Source organism: Orcinus orca, chromosome X (genome assembly GCF_937001465.1).
Source record: "Orcinus orca chromosome X, mOrcOrc1.1, whole genome shotgun sequence".
In the NCBI taxonomy this organism is placed as follows: domain Eukaryota; kingdom Metazoa; phylum Chordata; class Mammalia; order Artiodactyla; family Delphinidae; genus Orcinus; species Orcinus orca.
The window spans coordinates 74,698,626-74,723,816 of record NC_064580.1 but is presented as its reverse complement, the minus strand read 5'-3'; the positions used below and the strand labels follow the sequence as shown (position 1 = coordinate 74,723,816).

General features: G+C 39.0%; 1 protein-coding gene across 1 annotated transcript in view; it reads left to right on the top strand.

Annotated features, from left to right (window-relative positions):
* SATL1 (spermidine/spermine N1-acetyl transferase like 1) overlaps positions 1 to 25,191 on the top strand; it is a 42,101-nt gene that overhangs the window by 7,513 nt on the left and 9,397 nt on the right. Inside the window, exon 2 of the mRNA XM_049704517.1 lies at positions 8,095 to 8,374. Within this exon, the coding sequence (XP_049560474.1) occupies positions 8,095 to 8,374 (280 nt within the window). The remainder of the gene's footprint in view (positions 1 to 8,094; positions 8,375 to 25,191) is intronic.

Genomic DNA, 25,191 nt, shown 5'->3' with positions numbered 1-25,191 from the left:
GTGCCTACTATATGTCTGGCACTGGGAATACAATCGTGAGCAAGACAGACGTGGTCCCTGCTCTCGTTACAGGTTAGAGGGAAGAGACAAATATACTATTTTAACTCAGGGTGATGAATAGTATGAGAGAATGTGCTTCTTAAACTTTAGTGCACAGCAGAATCACTTGGGATTCTGGCTAAATTGCAGGCTGGTCCTACACCAGACCCGCTAATCTGGAGGGTGGATACTAAAAATTTGCATTTTAATAAGCTCCCAGGTGGTTCCAATGGGAGTGTTTTCTTTCTGCGACATATAGAGGAAGAAGGAGTGCAATAGGGAGTGAGTGGGGGGCAAGTTTGTTTAAAGGGAGTCAGGGAAGACCTCTGCAAACAGTATGTCTAAATTGAGACTTGAATGGTGAGTCAATATTAACTAGGCAATTGGAAGTTGGGGGTTGGGAAGTGGGTAAGTGCATAAGAACAGAGACTTGCCTGAATCTGAGAGGGAGCAGGCCTATACTCAGGAAATGAAAGAAGTTCAATATGGCTAAAGAATACAGTTTGAGGTGGGTAGGTAAATGGCAGGTGGGTAGCTGGGTAAGAACCCCCATGGAAAGGGTAGCTTGAGGTGATAACCAAGGTTGGTACCACAGGGATTGTTAACATTTAGAGGAAGTGTGGAGGAGGAAGAGGTCAAGAAGACTAACAAGGGCCATTCAATTATTTTCTGTCATATCCTTGGTCAATTAACTATCTCTTTTTTTCCATTTATACATATATCATTTTCTCTCTAAATATAAAAATAATCCCTTACATTTGTACCTTCTTATACATTTTTTTTCTTTTGAGTGGACCCTCACAACAAATCTGTGAGGTAGTTTGGGCAGGAATTATTATTTCCATTCTACATATGAGAAAACTACGGCTCATAGAAGTTAAATTTCTTAAGGCCTCAAAGTTGCTAAGAAACACAGAATTGATTCTTGAACTAGGATTTTTTATGTTTGTTATGATTTGTTTTGGTGTTTGTTGATGCCAAGTTCAATGTTCTTGTACTCTCTATTTCCCTATTTGAGGGTATTATGAATTCTGACTTTATCTTCCAAAATTCTATACATTCTAGCCAACTGAAAGCCATTACAAAGTTGAGCATATCATCACCAAACTAGTGATGATGGCACAGGGCCCAGGGCCAACTTAAGCAGGACCTATTCATTTTCATCCCTCTCTGTGACGGATAACTCTAAATTTTTTGTAACAGATAGGCTTGTAGAAGAAAAAGAGTGTGTCTTAGAGTATATGTTGCAAAATCACCAGCATCTTTTGAGTACTTAACTAAGCACAATATTCATGGTAATAACCTTTTCTGTAACAGCCCAGGATATTACAGAAGATAGTTTACTGCTATGATTTTCAGTTTCAAAGTTCAAATGAAGCAGAGCTCTCTCATCAAACACCATTGACATAAACTCAGTTTCTGGAAATGTGCTTCCTTTAACTTTGCTTCCTTCTGTTTTGCATATTTCCTAATAACTCCAAAGAGAACTGAATTATCAATTTCATCAACTTTCTTATCCTTTTTGGTCTGCTTTCACCCCAGAATTATGTTCTTCTTAAGAGCTTCTAATTTTACGTTTCATTTTCTCCAAGAATATTACTTCTACACTAGAGGTGGAGAAAGACTGTCATTATTCCTGTTTTAGAGTTGGGATTTCCTTTTAAACTGGAGACATTTCAGGAAGACAATAACTAAGTGGTTAAAAGTTAGTAAGATTAGTGGGTACAATTAAGGGGAAGAGAAAATAAAATTTCTTTGGGGACATAGCTACAGTATCAGTCCACTGCCTCCACCATACACTGGAGGGAGAGGCTTTCCCAGAGAACTAGTTCAGGAGCAGGTATATTTGAAGAGACTAGAAAAGTAAGATTATAATAATATTTAATTGGGTTACTAGGCAGTTTAAAAGGAGTCTTTGAAGGGGAAAAAGCAGGATTTAAATTACATTAAATTTCTTAATAAGAATTAAAGCAAGGATAAGTTATTTCATAAATATTTCTTGAATTATTTTATTCTATTACTTGAATTTTTTTTATTTTTAGTCTTTTTTTCATTGAAGTATAGTGGTTCAGTTTTATATATATATATATATATATATATATATATATATATATATACTTTTTCAGATTCTTTTCCATTATAGGTTATTACAAGATATTGAATATAGCTCCCTGTACTATATAGTATGTCCTTCTTGTTTATCTATTTTATATATGGTAGTGTGTATCTGTTAATCCCAAGCTCCTATATTATCCCTCCCCTGCTTTCCCCTTTGGTAACCATAAATTTGTTTTCTATGTCTGTGAGTCTCTTTCTGCTTTGTAAATAAGTTCATTTGTATCATTTGTAAAGATTCCACATATAAATGATATCAAATGATATTTTTCTTTGTCTGACTTACTTCACTTAGTATGATTATCTCTTGGTCCATCCATGTTGCTGCAAATGGTATTATTTCATTCTTTTTATGGCTGAGTAGTATTACATTGTGTATATATATATCATATCTTCTTTATCCATTCATTTGTTGATGGCATTTAGGTTGCTTCCATGTCTTAGCTATTGTAAATAATGCGGCTATGAACACTGGGGTGCATGTATCTTTTCTAATTAGAGTTTTTGTCTTTTCCTGATATATGTCCAGGAGTAGGATTGCAGGATCATATGGTAGCTCTATTTTTAGTTGTTAAAGGAAATACCATACTATTTTCCATAGTGGCTGCACCAGTTTACTTGGATTTTTCCTTTTAGTCTTTTTAAAACTTGAAGTGTAGTTGAGTTACAATATTGTATTAGATTCAAGTGTACAGCATAGTGATGCAGTATTTTTGCAGATTATACTCCATTATGTTATTACAAGATCCTTTTAGTTTTTTATTCATTTAATTTAAAAATAAATTTATCCTGATTTTACTCTTTGTTATTAAAATAAAATGGAAAAACCCAGAAATTTTAGATATCATTAATTGCTACTAATGGTATCAAAACACTCTTTTTAAGGATAGCTTTACTCCACCAATTTCCTCTGATTCTCGTTAAGATATTTGAGGAATTAGAATTTACAAAAAAAATTAACTTGAAAAGAAAGTTCTAACTTGACACTCCCTGGATATTTGCTGAAACTTGTATACTGAGGAAGATCATTTTCCTAAGAGTCCTATATATCAAATTCCAGGTATTTAAGCATCTTAAATAGAGCTTTTGTCTGGGCTTCATCTACTGCTATTTTTCAAAAAAATTTCTGTTTTTTTCCGGATTTTTTTTTTTTTTTTTTTTTTTTTTTTTGCAGTACGCGGGCCTCTCACTGTTGTGGCCTCTCCCGTTGCGGACCACAGGCTCCGGACGCGCAGGTTCAGCAGCCATGGCTCACGGGCCTAGCCGCTCCACGGCATGTGGGATCTTCCCGGACCGGGGCACGAAGCCGTGTCCCCTGCATCGGCAGGCAGACTCTCAACCACTGCGCCACCAGGGAAGCCCTTTCCGGAATATTTAAAGTGAAATTTATTTTAAAAATTTATTGCACAAATATGTTCACTGGAAAGTTGTTTGATACCACAAAACTGGAAACAATTAAAATGCACATCAAATATGAGGTTGATTAAATAAAAGAAAGCATATACATGAAGAGTAAAGTGACTATGCATCTGGTTTAGAGCAGTGGGCTCAGGAGGTCACACTAGTCCTGAGTTTGAATCTTGACTCAACCATTCCCAAGTTGTGCGATATCAGGCAGGTTAACTTCTCTAAGCCTCAATTTCCTTTTCTATGAAACTGGGATCATTGTGTCTACCTCACTGTGAGGATTAAATGGGATTATGTATATAAAACATGTGCCATAGTACCTGACACTTGATAAATGCAGGGCTCAAACAATTTGGCACATGGTTGGTGTTTAATAAAGATTTGTTGAATGATAACAAATTTTAAAAAATGTTATATGTTATGCTATAGCAGCTGCGGAAGACTAATAATACACTGTTAAGTAAAGAAAGACAGTTACTATGATGTCAATTTTATTTAAAATATTATATATATATATATACAGAGAGAGAGAGAGAGAGAGAGAGAGAAATATATAGAGAGAGACAAAAGATAGTTTTGAATCATTGAAATGTAAAAAATGGTTATGTACAGATAGGACTCTGAGAGGTTTTTAATTTCTATTTTATGCATTTCTTAGGTAACCCAAATGTCTCCCAGTCTTCTGGAGCCATTTATTCCTGTAATAACCAAATGTCTTGAGTTCCTACCCTAGGTAACGGCAGGGTCTAGCTCGCTACCCACCCCTCTTCCTCTAGGGTAACCTTCTTCTTAGATACCTGTTCATGAATTAGTCCAAGCTTCAGTTTTCCCAGTCCCTGGGTTCAACTCCTGCAGCTGCTGTCTTCTTTCAGCACCTCTGTCAGGCATGTAGCCTTCATCTCTCCATTTTCATGGCCCCAAACCACCAAGGCTAGTCTACTGACTTTCACTAAATTACTGGTAAGTGTTTTTCCATACAGCATCTAATAGGAAACAATTTAAAACTGAATACTGATATCTTAAAGAGAACATTTAGTGGCTATCTTTTGCCCTAGACCTTAGCCTACCACCATTTGGCCAGGTACTGCTCCTCAAGCCAAGAATTCTTCATTTCCATTTAATCTCTCTTTTCCTAGTTCCTGAAACACCCAGCCTCTTTCTCCAGATTGCTCCCTGGAAAAAAATCCAAGTTCTTCTTTTTATATGCAAAGAAATCTAATTCTCAGTCCTCATCCCAGACTAGGCTCTGGCTGGACTCATCTTGCCTTTCACATAAGGTTACTGTTGGGGAACTTTTCTAAACAAAAAAGCCATGCACCCATGATCTACACCCTCAGCTAAGCAAAGAGACAGCATAAGCAAAGTCATGATTTTCCCTTAATTGGAAATTTGCTGATAATATCTGGAAAGGAAGAAAATTCATATTCTTGGATGTGCTCAATTTTAACCAGTGCAAAATCTAGAGGTAATTTTTTGTCTGTCTGTTACAGATATTTTCCAAATGTTTTACAATGAGCATGTATTCTTAATAAAATAAAATACAGCAAATATTATAAAATATTAATCTTTTAATTGATGAATGTCTTAAGTTTTCATTTCAGAAAATATCCACATATGTTAGTTCTGTTCTCCTTGCCTTAAGTGCTTCCTCACCCCACTCCCCACCTCCTGCTTTTTCTTTTTCTTTCTTTTTGTTTGTTTGCATCTTACAGGGGTAAAAATAAAAAGCTTGTGAACTTAAAAGGGACAGGAAAAAGATGGGCTCTGAGGTACAGGGAGATTCCAACAAATTTGTCTGCTTGCTATAGATGAAAATTATATAAATGTCTTTCTCAATTGTGAATATTCATTTAGATGAAACCAAGCTGGGGTCAGAATTCCGAATGCTGGATTTTACATAGCATCTTCAGAAAAGGGGGTCTAATGTATTGTAGCAATTAGAGTTTAAGTGCATAAACATATCCATGTTTTTACACCTATGGGAGATGGCTTATACATCATACTAAATTAAAAACATTTTGGTAGAGCAGACCATGAACACACATTTTGAATTCTTAGAATTTGGCACGTATTGGCTTACAAAATTTACCACCTAGACTAGATCTGTAATAAAAGATCTGTATGTTAAGACTAAGATTATATTTTAGAAAATTTCTGATAATATCTGGAAATGATAAAAACCTGAAATTTAAATAATATGTACACCTTTATTAAATATAAACAAGGTTACAATGTTTATCATTTAGACTTTGTTTCTAAACTGGATTACATTTCTACCTTGTGGCAAAGACTTATTATTGATGCTTTTGTTTAAATATTGCAAAAAACTATTTTTTCCCTGATAATATACCAGTTATAGTGTGGAGATAATTTGCATGGCTGATGGAGACAGTCTCCTTCTGTTTCTAAGATGGAACAAGTTGTGTTAATAAGTAACTGTGAGCAAGAATATGCATTTTTGTGTGTCCCCTTAAAATCACCATTGTATAATGATAAAAAAACATTAAAAATTAAAAACAAACTAGCACCTAAATCACCTTCAAGTGATGGAAAGTTCATGAGCCAAAGTACAAAAGAAACTTGTTAACAACTCTAGATCACTAAACTATAATTTCTAATTTTACCCCTTTAAGGCATCAGCCAGAAACCTAACACATGTCTCCTCCTCTTATAAAGCAAAAAAGCAACGTCATTCATCCCCACAATAAATTATGAAAGTGATTTAATTTTGTAAAGCAAACAGCAAAATTCCTTCACCTCTTTTCTGGCATTTCAGAAAAGCCAAAATGAGAACTGGGTTTTCCTTATTTTGTCTGGAGTTTCAGTTGTGTGACTTAAATCAAGTTACCTAACCTCTCTGAATCTCAGTTCCTTTACTTGAAAAATGAACATAATAATATAATCTACCTCACTGGATTATTGTGAGCATTAAGTGAGCTAATAAAAGTAAATTGCTCCTTAGACCCATGCCTAACACCACAGGAAGCATTCATAAAATTTTAGCTCTCATTGTTATTACAGGTCGATCAAGATCAGGAATGTATCTACATCTAATTTGTGTTGGGTTTGGCATAGTTCTGCAATGTGACTTAATTTGTCTGTCATGCTAAGAAGGTGGGCTCTCTAGTTTTCATTTATAGCTAGTATAGGCAAAATGGTGATTGTACTCTTTAGTTCTATTCGAACCTTCCATCTATGGGATGGGCTTTGGACTCTCCCCATTCTGGCATGTATTAGATTTTGGAAAATTAATCTTTCTAAGTTCCAGTTTCTTTATTGATAAAAATGGGGAACAAGAGTATATATCTCACAGGGTTGCTTTGATGATTAAATAAGTTATGCATACCTAAAGACCTTTTCGCAAAGTGTGAGACTTCACAGCTTCAACCAATGTTTTCTGGTATGTTTAGAAAATAAAAGACACTCCATCTACAACAATATTAGCACCAGTTATATAATATACATTGTTGAGGAAGTGAGCCAACAGATAAAAAGATGGGAGAAGGAATTCTGCGAGGGGGGATGGGGTGAATGGACAATATACCTGATCTTACAGATGTGGGGGGTGGAGAATAAGCATAGCATGTGTAAGGAGCAGGATAGTGTGATGGTAAAAACCCTGGAGTTGGAATCAGATAGACGTGGGTCTGAATTCAGGCTCTTTGCCAACTGTTCATGTCTTGGTTAGGTTGCCAAATCTTATGAATCAGTTTCCTTAGAACTGGGGATAATAGGGTTGCTGTGGGATTGAATGACAAAATGCAAAGTGCCTCCCACTGAACCTAGGTCATAAAATAACTCAATAAATAGTAGCCATAGTTATTCTTAATTATTTGTAAACAAATATTTTCTTCATTAGGGACTTGAGCACCTCAATAGGAGAACCCTTTTAAGCATTCCACTTTCTATGGTGTGGGGAAAAGGTAATAAGTGGAAGTCAGAACAGAAATAGGAAGTGAATTATTTCAGGGCTGGGGCATGGGGAAAACAGAATGGGTTAGGACAAATATCCTTACATTTGTTGGTTAAAACAGTGGACACTATTAGGGTGTCAAGCATATGCTCTGAGATTCCTCCCAGCTTTCTGCTTCAGCCTCTTAAGCTCTTGGGAGGAGGAAATAAAATGGTGTAGCGGCCCCTGCCTCGCCCCTCCCCCACGACGTGGGGGAGCACTCACACACGTAAATAAGGGCACTGTGACTTCATCACTGTGATGCAGTGATGGTGCAAGGTGGTGAAGCAGTAATACTCTCCCAGGTTCATTTTCTTCTTCCCCTCACTACCAGCCTGTTGGCAGGGAAAGGCCAGATGACAACCTGAAACCCAGCCAAGCCTACAGCTGTGATAGCTGGTAAGGTCAACTCCAGCAAATCGGAGGCATCAGTAATCTTCTTTAGGTAGCACTCCTTTATTTTTCCCATTCTCATCTTGATAGAAGGGTATCTCAAAGAACGAATCAAGTTGAGAAAAAAATAGAAACATCCTACAGCCTCCCACCACAGCACTGTAGTTAAGGGCTCCTGTTACATGAAGGCACTTAGTCATTGGCCAACCAGTTGTCTGCCAACCCATCATCCACCAACTAGTTCTAAACCACATAGCCCTCAGCCAACCAGACACGAATCAACTGGGTATGAATCAATCAAGCTTACCAGACATGAACCAGCCAGGCACGATCTTACGTGGTATGAACCAATTGGACATGAACCAACCAAGTATAAGCCAACCTGACACTAACCAACTGGGTCAACCAGGCATGAGGCAACTAGGCCTGTGCCAAATAAGCATGAGGCAACCTGGCACATGCATGCAGGCCTGAGTCAACTTGGCATGAGGCAAATAGTCGTGAGCCAATCAAGCACGACCCAATCAGGCACAAGTCAGCCAGGCCTGAGTCAATCAGGCATGAGTCAACTGCAACCAGACCCAAGCAAATCCAGCATGAGTGAACCAGGTATAAGGCAAACATGCCCAAGCCAATCAATCATGAGTCAGCCAGGCATGAGGAAACCATGCCCGAGCCAATCCAGCACAAGTCAACCAGGCCCGAGCCAATCAGGCACAAGACAAAGAGCCATGAGCCAAACAGGCAGGAGACAATCAAGCATGAGGCAACCAAGCATGAATTCTTTCTAAGTAAGACCTGCGGAGGCTCGAGACTGCCTATGTTTTCCTCTATGAGTTTTATAGTGTCTGGCCTTTAATCCATTTTGAGTTTATTTTTATGTATGATGTTAGGGAGTGTTCTAATTTCATTCTTTTACATGTACCTATTCAATTTTCGCAGCACCACTTATAGAAGAGGCTGTCTTTTCTCCATTGTATATTTTTGCCTTCTTTGTCATAGATTAGGTGACCATAGGTACGTGGGTTTATCTCTGGGCTTTCTGTCCTGTTCCATTGATCTATATTTCTGTTTTAGTGCCAGTACCATACTGTCTTGATTCCTGTCGCTTTGTAGTATAGTCTGAAGTCAGGAAGCCTGATTCCTCCAACTCTGTTTTTCTTTCTCAAAATTGCTTTGGCTATTCAGGGTCTTTTGTGTTTCCATACAAATTTTAAAATGTTTTGTTCCAGTTCTGTGAAGAGTGCCATTGGTAATTTGATAGGGATTGCATTGAATCTGTAGATTGCTTTGGGTAGTATAATCATTTTCATAATCATTTTCACAAAATTGATTCTTCCAATCCAAGAACATGGTATATCTCTCCATCTGTTTGTGTTATCTTTGATTTCGTTCATCAGTATCATAATTTTCTGAGTACAGGTCTTTTGCCTCCTTAGGTAGCCCTAGGTATTTTATTCTTTTTGTTGCAATGGTAAATGGGAATGTTTCCTTAATTTCTCTTTCCAATCTTTCATTGTTTGTGTATAGGAATGCAAGAGATTTCTGTATATTAATTTTGCATCCTGTAACTTTACTGAATTCATTGATTAGCTCTAGTAGTTTTCTAGTAGCATCTTTAGAATTTTCTATGTATAGTATCATGTCATCTGCAAACAGTGACAATTTTTGTTCTTCTTTTCCAAATTAGATTCATTTTATTTCTTTTTCTTCTCTGATTGCCATGGCTAGGACTTCCTAAACTGTGTTGAATAATAGTGGTGAGAGTGGACATCCTTGTCCTGTTCCTGATCTTAGAGGAAATGCTTTCAGTTTTTCACCATTGAGAATGATGTTTGCTGTGGGTTTGCCGTCTACTGTATATGGGCTTTATTAAGTTGAGGTAGGTTCCATCTATGCCCACTTTCTGGAGAGTTTTTTTTTTATCATAAATGTGTGTTGAATTTTGTCAAAAGCTTTTTCTGCATCTATTGAGATGATCATATGGTTTTTATTCTTCAATTTTTTAATATGGTATATCACATTGATCAATTTGCATATACTGAAGAATCCTTGCATCCCTGGGATAAACCCCACTTGTTCAAGGTGTATGATCCCATTAATGTGTTGTTGGATTCTGTTTGCTAGTATTTTGTTGAGGCTTTTTGTGTCTATGTTCATCAGTGATATTGGCCTCTAATTTTCTTTCTTTGTGACATCTTTGTCTGGTTTTAGTATCAGGGTGATAGTGGCCTCGTAGAATGAGTTTGGGAGTGTTCCTCCCTCTGCTAAATTTTGGAAGAGTTTGAGAAGGATAAGTATTAGCTCTTCTCTAAATGTTTGATAAAATTTGCCTGTGAAGCCGTCTGGTCCTGGACTTTTGTTTGCTGGAAGATAATTAATCATAATTTCAATTTCAGTACTTGTGATTAGTCTGTTCATCATATTTTCTGTTACTTCCTGGTTCAGTCTTGGAAGGTTGTACTTTTCTAAGAATTTGTCCATTTCTTCCAGGTTATCCATTTTATTGGCATATAGTTGCTTGTAGTAGTCTCTTATGATCCTTTGTATTTCTGTGGTGTCCATTGTAAATTCTTCTTTTCCATTTCTAATTTCATTGATTTGAGTCCTCTCCCTTTTTTTCTTGATGAGTCTGGGTAAAGGTTTATCAATTTTGTTTATCATCTCAAAGAACAAGCTTTTAGTTTTATTGATCTTTGCTATTGTTTTCTTCATTTCTATTTCATTTATTTCTACTGTAATCTTTATGATTTCTTTCCTTCTACTAACTTCGAGGGTTTTTTTTTTGTTGTTGTTGTTGTTCTTTCTCTAGTTGCATTAGGTGTAATATTCAGTTGTTTATTTGAGATATTTCTTTTTTCTTGTTTCTTGTGGTAGGATTGTATTGCAATAAACTTCCCTCTTAGAACTACTTTTGCTGCATCCCATAGGTTTTGGGCCATCGTGTGTTTTTGTCATTTTTTTTCTGGGTATGATTTGATTTCCTCTTTGATTTCTTCAGTGATCTCTTGGTTATTTAGTAGCATATTGTTTAGCCTCCATATATTTGTATTTTTTACAGTTTTTGTTTTTCCTGTAATTGATTTCTAATCTCATAACATTGTGGTCAGAAAAGACGCTTGAAACAATTTCAATTTTCTTAAATTTACAGAGGTTTGATTGCTGACCCAAGATGTGATCTATCCTGGAGAATGTTCCATGAGCACTTGAGAAGACCGTGTATTCTGCCACTTTTAGGTGGAATGTCCTATAAATATCAATTAAGTCTATTTGGTCTATTGTGTCATTTAAAACTTGTGTTTCCTTTTTTATTTTCTGTCCGGATGATCTGTTAATCGGTGTAAGTGGGGTGTTAATGTCTCCGACTATTATTGTGTTACTGTAGATTTCCCATTTTATGGCTGTTAGCATTTGCTTTATGTATTGAGGTGCTCCTGTGTTGGTTGCATAAATATTTACAATTATCTTCCTCTTGGGTTGATCCCTTGATCATTATGTAGTGTCCTTCCTTGTCTCTTGTAATAGTCTTTATTTTAAAGTCTATTTTGTCTGATATGAGTATTGCTACTCCAGCTTTCTTTTCATTCCAATTTGCTTGGAGTATCTTTTTCCATCCCCTCACTTTCAGTCTGTGTGTGTCCCTAGGTCTGAAGTGGGTCTCTTGGAGACAGCATATATATGGGTATTTTTTTGGATCCATTCAGCTAGTCTGTGTCTTTTGGTTGGAGTATTTAATCCATTTACATTTAAGGTAATTATCAATATGTATGTTCCTATTACCATTTTCTTAATTGTCATGGGTTTTTTCTTGTAGGTCTTTTCCTTCTCTTGTGTTTCCTGCCTAGAGAAGTTCCTTTAGCATTTGTTGTAAAGCTGGATTGGTGGTGATCAATTGTCTTAGCTTTTGCTTGTCTGTAAAGCTTTTGGTTTCTCCTTCAAATCTGAATGAGAGTGTTGCTGGGTAAAGTATTCTTGGTTTTAGATTTTTTCCTTTCGTCAATTTGAATATATCATGTCACTCCCTTCTGGCCTGCAGAGTTTCTGCTGAGAAATCACCCGACGACCGTATTAGAGTTCTTTTGTACATTATTTGTTGCTATTCCCTTGTTGCTTTCAATATTTTTCTTTACCTTTAATTTTTGTCAATTTGATTACTATGTGTCTCGGTGTGTTCCTCCTTAGGTTTATCTTGCCTGGGACTCTCTGCCTTTCCTGGACTTGGGTGACTGTTTCCTTTCCCATGTAAGGGAAGTTTTCAGCTATTATCTCTTCAAGTACTTTCTCAGGTTCTTTCTCTTCTCCCTCTGGTACCCCTATAATGCGAACGTTGGTTGTTTAATGTTGTCCCACAGGTCTCTGAGACTGTACTCATTACCTTTCATTCTTTTTTCTTTATTCTGCTCCTCAACAGTTATTTCCACCATTCTATCTTCCAGCTTACTTAGTGGTTCTTCTGCCTCAGTTATTCTGCTGTTGATTCCTTCTAGTGTATTTTTCATTTCGGTTATTGTGTTGTTCATCACTCATTGTTTGTTCTTCAGTTCTTCTAGGTCCTTGTTAAACATTTCTTCTGTCTTCTCGATCCATGCTTCCATTCTATTTCTGAGATCTTGGAACGTCTTTACTGTCATTACTCTGAATTCTTTTTCAGGTAGATTGCCCATTTCCTCTTTTTTATTTGGCCTTATGGGACTTACCTTGCTCCTTTGTCTGCAACATATTTCTCTGTTGTTTCATTTTGTCTAACCTATTGTGTTTATGGTCTCCTTCTGCAGGCTGTAGGGTCATAGTTCCTCTTGCTTCTGTTGTTTGCCCTCTGGTGAGTGAGGTTGCTCCAGGGGCTTGTGTAGGCTTCCTGGTGTGAGGGACTGGTACCTGCACTCTGGTGGGTGGAGCTGAGTCTTTTCCCTCTGAAGGGCAGGGCCGTGTCAGGTGGTGTGTTTTGGAGTGTCTGTGAGCTTAGTACGACTTCAGGCAGCCTGCCTGCTGATGGCTAGGGCTGTGTTCCTGTCTTGCTGGTTGTTTGGTGTGAGTTTTCTTGTGCTGGAGCCTGCAGGCAGTTGTGTGGGGTTGGGTCTTGATGTTAATATGGACTCCTCCAGAAGTGTGCATGCTGAATAATATTCCCTGGGGCCAGGAATTCTCTGGCAGTCCAGTGTCCTGGACTTGGTGCTCCACTCTGGAGGCTCAGACCCAACCACTGGCCAAGGAACGAAGAGCCTGCAAGCTGCACGGTGTGGCCAGAGTAAAAGGAAAGAAAAGAAAAGAAAACCAACAGACAAACAAAACCCAAGACAAATAGCAAAAACAATGGCAAACAAACAGCAGCAATAACAACACTACACACACACACACACACACACACTGAAAAAATAAAATAAAATAAAATAAACCAAGAGAATAAGCATACAAAAGAATTTAAAAATGAGAATAGTCAATAAGGACTAAATGAACAAGAACAAAAAATGAAAAAGAAAACAAAATCAGAAAGCAAACACAGGCGCTTCCCTGGTGGCGCAGTGGTTGAGAGTCCGCCTGCTGATGCAGGGAACATGGGTTCATGCCCCGGTCCGGGAAGAGCCCACATGCCGCGGAGCAGCTGGGCCCGTGAGCCATGGCTGCTGAGCTTGTGTGTCCGGAGCCTGTGCTCCACAGTGGGAGAGGCCACAACAGTGAGAAGCCATGTACTGCCAAAAAAAAAAAAAAAAAGCAAACACAAAACAAATACATAAAAATGATCAAAAAATATAAAGAACAAAAATAAACACAAAACAACAGAAAAGTAAAGTAAAAATAGGAAAATCAAAAAATATATTAAAAATTTTTATAGAATAAATAATAAAAAATAATAAATAATAACAACCACAACTGAACAAAATGAAAGAAACAAAAAAAGAATAATAGTAATAATAATATTTTCCTAGGCTGTCTGCTGTCAGTGTTCTCACTCCCACAGTGAGCTAGAGCCAAACGCTGCCTCCCCAGGAGGCCCTCCAATACCTCTATTTAGGTCTCTGGACCCACTGTGGGTACTGTGGGGGCAGCTCAGACTCTGGGCTGGCCCAACTCCTGTGTGTACTTTCCCCCAAAGCCCACTGCTGCTAAAGGTAGAACAGACTCAGTTGTGATAGCAATTTTTGTCCATTCACATACTCCACAGATGCAGGGTTTACCAAGCTGATCTCTGGGATTTATTCCTTAGCTTTTGCAGCTGCATGGAGAGATTTCCATTCCTCTTCCTTAGTTGCACCACCCTTGGTGCTCAGCTTTGGTTTTGGCCCCACCTCTGTGTGTGCACCACCCTCAGGTGCCTGTTTCTTTCCCCAGTGAGAGGGAGTGAAAGCAGTGGCTGATTGGGGAACACTTACTCACTTAGGCCAGGGAGGGGCATGGCGGCCACAACTGGGGTGTGTGTGAATTGCCTGCAGCTGCATAGACAGTTGCAACAGACTGGGGTGTGCTCGCTCTTGTGGGAGTCCCTCCCAGTGCCTGCTGAGGCAGGGACTGGCATGTGGAGGCAGTGGTTGCCCTGCCCCCTTGCATGCCACTCAACAATGGAGCCTTGTTTCCAAGGTAGACCATGCTTCCTCTAGGGGCATTCCACCTGTGGAGCCCCTCACCCCCATCCCCTTTGTTATATATGCACAGCCAACATTGGTCCTGTCCCTGGATCTGCTTTCTTAACCCCATGCTTTAGCACTCAGCCCCCATCAGCTTTGGTGGATTCCCATTTCAGGCAGGGGTGACCAGGGCTGATTCCCAAGGAGGCTTTGGGATGGGCGGCACTCGGGTCCCCAGAGCCTACGCGGGTGGAGGAGACCTTGGCTTGAGGGGCGGGCAAGGCTGCTCAGATGGGTGACCCTCCCAGTGGCTGTGGAGGCTGAAGAAGCCAGCAGGTGGGGAAAAGGGTTGTAATTGTGGCTCCACCCCTTGCATGCCACTCAGCAATGATGCCTTGCTTCTATGGTGTCCCGGGCTTTTTCTGAAGACTTTCCTGGCTGTGGAGCTCCTTACTCCTGTCCCTTCAGGCTGTCTTTTCACAGCCAACAGCTGTCCCCTCCCTGGGTCCATGCTCCAAACCTCACTTTCCAACACCGAGCCCCCTTACGCAACAGGTGACTTACGACTCAGGCTGGAATGTGCAGAGCTGCTGTGTAGGCCATGTGTGCAGTTCTTACTTTGTCCTGCCTTCCACAGACCATCCACTGCATTCTCCTTTGATCCCCTGAATGTCCTTTTCTGTCCCAGCTGCTTTCCCCACCGTGAGGGAGTTTATCTGAGCGTGGGGACCTCCCCTCACTTTCAGCTTCCCGCCAGGGCTGCTGGTCCCTGTTTTGATTCCTCTTTCCTTTTTTTTCTTCTTTCTTTCATCCTACCCAGTTTTGAGGGGATTTTTTTGTCCTTTTAGGTGTCCAAAGTCTTCCACTAATGTTCAGCAGGTGCTCTATGAGAACTGTTCCATTTGTAGATGTATTCTTGATGTACTTGTGAGGAACAATGAATTTCATGTCCTCCTATTCTGCCATCTTGACTTCTCCTCAATTTTAACTTTAAAAGAGGATCTTTGATAAAAGGAATGCTTAACTCAAATGAATGACCTGTCAGTGATAGAATTTCAGGTATTAATGGCTAAGATTTTAGGGTAGGGCCTCTTGCTTTGAAGACCACACCTACATGTAGAAGCTAATGATTGACTGCCCAGAAAACAATATTTATCCACAACAAATTTTCCGTATAATTTCAGACTGTTCTTTGACTCCTGAAGCCCATCCACAGATAGCCTCCCAGAAGTCCAAGGAGCAGGGTTAAGTTTCTGATTTAAAATTCATTTTAATGATTTTCCTGGAAATCATCCCAGTGCAGTAAAGGTGACAAACTATTAGCCATACTTCAGCTACTGTGCTGAAGTTCTGTGGCACTCAAGGCAATCATGTATGTAATACACAACCTAAACAATTCCATATAAAAGCCCATATAAAAGCAGTAGCCTAGATTTTTAAAAAGAGTAAATTTGTGGCTGGAACAAGGCACAGGTTATAGGTAAGGAAAACTTGTAAAAGAGTTTTGTAATGGAACTGTTTCCATATATATATATATATATATGTATGTATATGTATATAATTTAAATTAGGCCAAGTTTCTGTTCCCTTTGATCAGAGCATGTATTTTAATGGACAAAATAAAATACCAGAAGTTTTCTAGTGAAATCTATCTGCTGAAATGATGCTAGGCCTGGTTACAGATCTGTAAGAACTGGGTTATCTATCTTCCCATGCCTTCCATTCTATTCTATCCCCAAAAGTTCCCACATCATTTCTCTAACTGGCATTAATCCGCATGACTAGGTCATCAATCAAAATACTATGCCCAACATGTTAATTATTCTAGAAGCACATTTTTCCAGGTAGAAAATAATTTTAAAGGTTTTTTTTTTCTTAGCTTAGTATCTGACGCCCAGTTGGCAATTAATAAATTTATTATTGAATGACAGTGAATCTTTCTATCCAGAAAACTTACCTTCCTTATCTTTCCAAACAGTGCCCATTGTTATCACCAAGGGAAAAATACATCACTAGATTCTCCGACTTCAGTGAACCTGTATCTGTGAAGTTCCTAACCACATTTACTTTTGAATTTGCCTCATGTACCTGAATATACACTAGATGTTTCTTGGAAATAATTCTAATGACTATTCAGTGTAGAAAAATAATAGAAAAGCTAAATTACTCTGCATCACAGACATTAATATAATGATTAATTAGGTTTGGGATGTTATTCTCTGATACGTACATGTCCATTCACCCTAACTCCTGTTCACTGATAAGTTTTCAAAGCATTCTCTCTTTGCTTTGCAAGGGATTTACGAGAGTTTGCCATCTACAAACTGTTTCGATCTACATATATATGTGTACATCTACAAACTGTTTCCATCTACATATATATGTGTAATATATACATATATATATTACACACACACACACACACACACACACACACACATATATATATATGTCACATATATAAATACTCATTCCTTAACTGAGTATTTTTCAGGTTTTACTTACTGCCCTGCCACTAAAATTCTTCCAACCATCCTTTGTATGAATCTCTTTTATCTTATTCTTAATCAAATAATACCACAGCATTATTTGGGGATCTAGTCACTTTATGTCTAGGCAGCTATAACTTCTTGCTTACCAGACTTTCCATTTAATGCCTTTTATTATGGTGGTTCTCAAACTGTGGTTTTTGGACCATTGATGATCCATACGAAGGACTGTGTACTATTAATATCTGATTTTTGTTCCTTATGCAAACACTGAGTGCATACTAGGGGAAGGCCACGTGCTAAGTACTATAAAGGATATCAGATTATTAAATTATAGTCCCGGCCCTCAAAGAGCTTACAGCATCTTAGGGAAGGTGCTCAAAACAGCAGCCAAGAGGCTCAAATTCCATTGGGCTCTGGTTGTACTGAGAATAAAATCCAAATTTCTTAGCAATGATGTACATAATCTGGCCCTTGCTGTCTTCCTTATATATTTTATACATTTTTTCCATTATAAATTTAATGCAATTCCAGTCAAAATCCCCAAATTTTTACGTGGAAGAATAAACATGTGACTGTTTCTAGAAAAATATCAAAAAGAAGAGTGATGAGGGGAGAAGATCCCTATCAGATATTATAAAACTGTAAGTAATTAAAATACTATGGTAATCTATTACCATAGATGCAGAGATAGATCATTGGAACAGAATGGAGAGTCCAGAAATTCTGTTAAGTATATATGAGAATGTAGTACATGATAAAATGGAAACTTCAAGACAGTTAATAAAACATACGTTATTAAATAAACAGTGTTGGGATAACTGGGAGAAAAAGATAAAGGTGAAATTCCACCGTCTTACATAAACACACACAAACAAAACCAAATTAATCAATTTAATATAAGGAATTTAAAACAGATTGGTGGAGGAAGAGGAAGATGGTGGAAGAGTAAGACGTGGAGATCACCTTCCTCCCCACAGATACACCAGAAATACATCTACACGTGGAACAACTCCTACAGAACACTTACTGAACACTGGCAGAAGACCTCAGACCTCCCAAAAGGCAAGAAATTCCCCCACGTACCTGGGTAGGGCAAAAGAAAAAAGAATAAACAGAGACAAAAGGATAGGGACGGGACCTGCACCAGTGGGAGGGAGCCGTGAAGGAGGAAAGGTTTCCACACGCTAGGAAGCCCCTTTGCCAGTGGAGACTGTGGGTGGTGGAGGAGGAAGCTTCGGAGCCGCGGAGAGCACAGCAACAGGGGTGTGGAGGACAAAGCAGAGAGATTCCCGCACAGAGGATCTGTGCCGACCGGCACTCACCAGCCTGAGAGGCTTGTCTGCTCACCTGCTGGGGCGGGAGGGGCTGGGAGCTGAGGCTTGGGCTTCGGTCGGAGTTCAGGGAGAGGATTGCGGTTGGCAACGTGAACACAGCCTGCAGGGGGTTAGTGCACCACGGCTAGCAGGGAGGGAGTCCGGGGAAAGGTCTGGAACTGCCAAAGAGGCAAGAGACTTTTTCTTCCCTCTTTGTTTCCTGGTGCGCGAGGAGAGGGGATTAAGAGCACTGCTTAAAGGAGCTCAAGAGACCCGCGTGAGCAGCGGCTAAAAGCGCGGACCCCACAGACGAGCATGAGACACTAAAGCTGCTGCTGCCACCACCAAGAAGCCTGTGTGCGAGCACAGGTCACTATCCACACCCCCCTTCCAGGGAGCCTGTGCAGTCCGCCACGGCCCGGGTCCAGGGACAACTTGCCCGGGAGAACGCACGGCGTGCCTCAGGCTGGTGCAACGTCATGCTGGCCTCTGCTACCGCAGGCTCCCCCAACACTCTGTACCACTCCCTCCCCCCAGCCTGAGTGAGCCAGAGTCCCCGAAGCAGCTGCTCCTTTAACCCTGTCCTATCTGAGCAAAGAACAGACGCCCTCCGGCGACCTACACTCAGAGGCAGGGCCAAAGGCAAAGCTGAGCCTCGGGAGCTGTGAGAACAAAGAAGAGAAAGGGAAATCCCTCCCAGCAGCCTCAGAAGCAGCGGAGTAAAGCTCCACAATAAACTTGATGTACCCTGCATGTGTGGAATACATGAATAGACAACAAATCATTCCAAATTGAGGAGGTGGACTTTGAGAGCAAGATTTATGATTTTTCCCCTTTTTCCACTTTTTGTGAGTGTATATGTGTATGCTTCTGTGTGAGATTTTGTCTGTATAGATTTGCTTCCACCATTTGTCCTAGGGTTCTCTCCATCTGATTTTTTTCTTAATAATTATTTTTTTATTTTAACAACTTTATTTTATTTTATCTTACTTTATTTTATCTTATTCCTTTCTTTCTTTATTTCTTTTGTTCTTTCTTTCTTTCTTTCCTTCCTTCCCTCTTTGCTTCCTTCCTCCCTCCCTCCCTCCCTGCCTCCCTTCTTTCTTTCTTTCTTTCCTTTCTTCCCTCCTTCCCTCCCTTCTTCCTTCCTTCCTTCCTCCCTCTCTCTCATCTTCCCTCCCTACTTTCTTTCCTTCTTTCTTTCTTTCTTTTCTTTCTACCTTTTCTCCCTTTTATTCTGAGTGATGTGGATGAAAGGCTCTTGGTGTCCCAGCCAAGAGTCAGTGCTGTGCCTCTGAGGTGGGAGAGTCAACTTCAGGACACTGGTCAACAAGAGACCACCCAGCACCACATAATATCAAATGGCGAAAATTTCCCAGAGATCTCCATCTCAACACCAGCACCCAGCTTCACTCAACGACCAGCAAGCTACAGTGCTGGACACCCTATGCCAAACAACTAGGAAGACAGGAACACAACTCCACCCATTAGCAGAGAGGCTGCCTAAAATTATAATAAGTCCACAGACACCCCAAAACACACCACCAGACATGGACCTGCCCACCACAAAGACAAGATCCAGCCTCAGCCACCAGAACACAGGCACTAGTCCCCTCCACCAGGAAACCTACACAACCCACTGAACCAACTTTAGCCACTGGGGACAGACATCAAAAACATCGGGAGCTACAAACCTGCAGCCTGCAAAAAGGAGATCCCAAACACAGTAAGATAAGCAAAATGAGAAGACACAAAAACAAACAGCAGATGAAAGAGCAAGATAAAAACGCACCAGACCTAAAAAATGAAAAGGAAATAGGCAGTCTATCTGAAAAGAATTCAGAATAATGATAGTAAAGATGATCCAAAATCTTGGAAATAGATTAGACAAAATGCAAGAAACATTTAACAAGGATCTAGAAGAACTAAAGATGAAACAAGCAATGATCAACAACACAATAAATGAAACTGAAAATACTCTAGATGGGATCAATAGCAGAATAACTGAGGCAGAAGAATGGATAAGTGCCCTGGAAGATAAAATAGTGGAAATAACTACTGCAGAGCAGAATAAAGAAAAAAGAATGAAAAGAAGTGAGGACTGCCTCAGAGACTTCTGGGACAACATTAAACGCACCAACATTTGAATTATAGGGGTTCCAGAAGAAGAAGAGAAAAAGAAAGGGACTGAGAAAATATTTGAAGGTATTATACATGAAAACGTCCCTAATATGTGAAAGGAAATAGGTAATCAAGTCCAGGAAGCACAGAGAGTCCCATATAGGATAAATCCAAGGATAAATACGCCAAGACACATATTAATCAAATTGTCAAAAATTAAATACAAAGAAAACATATTAAAAGCAGCAAGGGAAAAACAACAAAAAACACACAAGGGAATCCCCATAAGGTTAACAGCTGATCTTTCAGCAGACACTCTGCAAGGCAGAAGGGACTGGCAGGACATATTTAAAGGGATGAAGGAGAAAAACCTGCAACCAAGATTACTCTACCCAGCAAGGATCTCATTCAGATTTGATGGAGAAATTGAAACCTTTACAGATAAGCAAAAGCTGAGAGAGTTCAGCACCACCAAACCAGCTTTACAACAAATGCTAAAGGAACTTCTCTAGACAAGAAACACAAGAGAAGGAAAAGACCTATAATAACGAACCCAAAACAATTTAGAAAATGGGTATAGGAACATACATATCGATAATTACCTTAAATGTAAATGGACTAAATGCTCCCACCAAAAGACACAGATTGGCTGAAAGGATACAAAAACAAGACCCATATATATGCTGTCTACAAGAGACCCACTTCAAACCTAGAGACACATACAGACTGAAAGTGAGGGGATGGAAAAAGATATTCCATGCAAATGGAAACCAAAAGAAAGCTGGAGTAGCAATTTTCATATCAGACAAACTAGACTTTACAATAAAGAATAGTAGAAGAGACAAAGAAGGACACTACATAATGATCAAGGGATGAAACCAAGAGGAAGGTATAACAATTGTAAATATTTATGCACCAAACATAGGAAAACCTCAATACAAAAGGCAAATACTAACAGCCATAAAAGGGGAAATCGACAGTAACTCATTCATAGTAGGGGACTTTAACACTCCACTTTCACCCATGGACAGATCATGCAAAATGAAAATAAATAAGGAAACACAAGCTTTAAATGATACATTAAACAAGATGGACTTAATTGTTATTTATAGGACATTCCATCCCAAAACAACAGAATACACATTTTCCTCAAGTGCTCATGGAACATTCTGCAGGACAGATCATATCTTGTGTCACAAATCAAGATATGAAAATTGAAAAAACCTGAAATTGTATCAAGTATCTTTTCCGACCACAAAGCTATGAGACAAGATATCAATTAAAGGTAGAGATTTGTAAAAAATACAAACACATGGAGGCTAAACAATACAATACTTAATAACAAAGTGATCACTGAAGAAATCAAAGAGGAAATAAAAAATACCTAGAAACAAGTGACAGTGGAGTCACGACGACCCAAAACTTATGGGATGCAGCAAAAGCAGTTCAAAGAGGGACGTTTATAGCAATATAATCTTACCTTAAGAAACAGAAAACATCTCGAATAAACAACCTAAACTTGCACCTAAAGGAATTAGAGAAAGAAGAACAAAAAATCCCAAAGTTAGCAGAAGGAAAGAAATCATAAAGATCAGATCAGAAATAAATGAAAAAGAAATGAAGGAAACGATAGCAAAGATCAATAAAACTAAAAGTTTGTTCTTTGAGAAGATAAACAAAAGTGATAAACCATTAGCTAGACTCATCAAGAAAAAAAGGGAGAAGACTCAAATCAATAGAATTAGAAATGAAAAAGGAGAATAACAACTTACACTGCAGACATACAAAAGATCATGAGAGATTACTACAAGCACCTCTACGCCAATAAAATGGACACCCTGGAAGAAATGGACAAATGTTTAGAAATGCACAACCTGTAAAGACTGGATCAGGAAGAAATAGAAAATATGAACAGACCAATCACAAGCACTGAAACTGAAACTGTGATTAAAAATCTTCCAACAAACAAAAGCCCAGGACCAGATGGCTTCACAGGCGAATTCTATCACACATTTAGAGAAGAGCTAACACCTATCCTTCTCAAACTCTTCCAAAATACAGCAGAGGGAGGAACACTCCCAAGCTCATTCTACGTGGCCACCATCACCCTGATACCAAAACCAGACAAAGATGTCACAAAGAAAGAAAACTACAGGTCAATATCACTGATGAACAGAGATGCAAAAATCCTCAACAAAATACTAGCAAACAGAATCCAACAGCACATTAAAAGGATCATACACCATGATCAAGTGGGGTTTATTCCAGGAATGCAAGGATTCTTCAATATACGCAAATCAATCAACGTGATACACCATATTAACAAATTGAAGGAGAAAAACCGTATGATCATTTCAATGGATGCAGAGAAAGCTTTTGAAAAATTCAACACCCATTTATGATAAAAACCCTGCAGAAAGTAGGCATAGAGGGAACTTTCCTCAACATAATAAAGGCCATATATGACAAACCCACAGCCAATATCGCCCTCAATGGTGAAATACTAAAAGCATTTCCAGTAAGGTCAGGAACAAGACAAGGTTGCCCACTCTCACCACTCTTCCTCAACATAGTTTTGGAAGTTTTAGCCACAGCAATCAGAGAAGAAAAGGAAATAAAAGGAATCCAAATCGGAAAAGAAGAAGTAAAGCTGTCACTCTTTGCAGAGGTCATGATACTATACATAGAGAATCCTAAAGATGCTACCAGAAAACTACTAGAGCTATTCAATGAATTTGGTAAAGTAGTAGGATACAAAATTAATGCAAAGAAATCTCTGGCATTCCTATACACTAATGCTGAAAAATCTGAAAGTGAAATCAAGAAAACACTCCCACTAACCATTGCAACAAAAAGAATAAAATATCTAGGAATAAAACTACCTAAGGAGACAAAAGACCTGTATGCAGAAAATTGTAAGACACTGATGAAAGAAATTAAAGATGATACAAATAGATGGAGAGATATACCATGTTCTTGGATTGGAAGAATCAACATTGTGAAAATGACTCTACTGCCCAAAGCAATCTACACATTCAATGCAATCCCTATGAAACTACCACTGGCATTTTTTACAGAATTAGCACAGAAAATTTCACAATTTGTATGGAAACACAAAAGACCCCGAATAGCCAAAGCAATCTTTACAACGAAAAACAGAGCTAGAGGAATCAGGATCCCTGTCTTCATATTATACTACAAAGCTACAGTAATCAAGACAGTACGGTACTGGCACAAACACAGAAAGATAGATCAATGGAACAGGATAGAAAGCCCAGAGGTAAACCCATGCACATATGGTCACGTTATCTTTGATAAAGGAGGCAGGAATGTACAGTTCAGAAAGGACAGCTTCTTCAATAAGTGGTACTGGGAAAACTGGACAGGTACATGTAAAAGTATGAGATTAGAACACTCCCTAACACCATACACAAAAATAAGCTCAAAATGGATTAAAGACCTAAATGTAAGGCCAGAAACTATCAAGCTCTTAGAGGAAAGCATAGGCAGAGCACTCCATGACATAAATCACAGCAAGATCCTTTTTGACCCACCTCTTAGAGAAATGGAAATAAAAACAAAAATAAACAAATGGGACCTAATGAAACTTCAAAGCTTTTGCACAGCATAGGAAACTATAAACAAGACCAAAAGACAACCCTCAGAATGGGAGAAAATATTTGCAAATGAAGCAACTGACAAAGGATTAATCTCCAAAATTTATAAGCAACTCATGCAGCTCAATAACAAAAAAACAAACAACCGAATCCAAAAATGTGCAGAAGATGTAAATAGACATTTCTCCAAATAAGATATAAAGACTGCCAACAAACACATGAAAGAATGCTCAACATCCTTAATCATTAGAGAAATGCAAATCAAAACTACAATGTAGGGCTTCCCTGGTGGTGCAGTGGTTGAGAATCTGCCTGCTAATGCAGGGGACATGGGTTCGAGCCCTGGTCCGGGAGGATCTCACACGCCGTGGAGTAACTGGGCCCGTGAGCCACAAGTACTGAGCCTGCGCGTCTGGAGCCTGTGCTCCGCAACAATAGAGGTCATCCATGATAGTGAGAGGCCCACACACCGCGATGAAGAGTGGCCCCCACTTGCCACAACTAGAGAAAGCCCTCGCACAGAAATGAAGACCCAACACAGCAAAAATTAATAAACTCCTACCCCCAACATCTTCTTTATAAAAAAACAACAAAAAAACTACAATGTGATATCATCTCACACCAGTCAGAATGGCCATCATCAAAAAATCTAGAAATAATAAATGCTGGAGAGGGTGTGGAGAAAAGGGAACACTCTTTCACTGCTGGCCAGAATGTGAATTGGTTCAGCCACTATGGAGAACAGTATAGAGGTTCCTTAGAAAACTACAAATACAACTACCATATGGCCCAGCAATCTGACTACTGGGCATATACCCTAAGAAAACCATAATTCAAAAGGAGTCATGTACCAAAATATTCATTGGAGCTCTATTTACAATAGCCTGGATATGGAAACAACCTAAGTGTCCATCATAGGATGAATGGATAAAGAAGATGTGGCACATATATAAAATGGAATATTACTCAGCCATAAAAATAAACGAAATTGAGCTATTTTTAATGAGGTGGATAGACTTAGAGTCTGTCATACAGAGTGAAGTAAGTCAGAAAGTGAAAGAGAAATACCGTATGCTAACACATATATATGGAATTTAAGAAAAAAATATATGAAGAACCTAGGGGTAAGACAGGAATAAAGACACAGACCTACTAGAGAATGGACTTGAGGATATGGGGAGG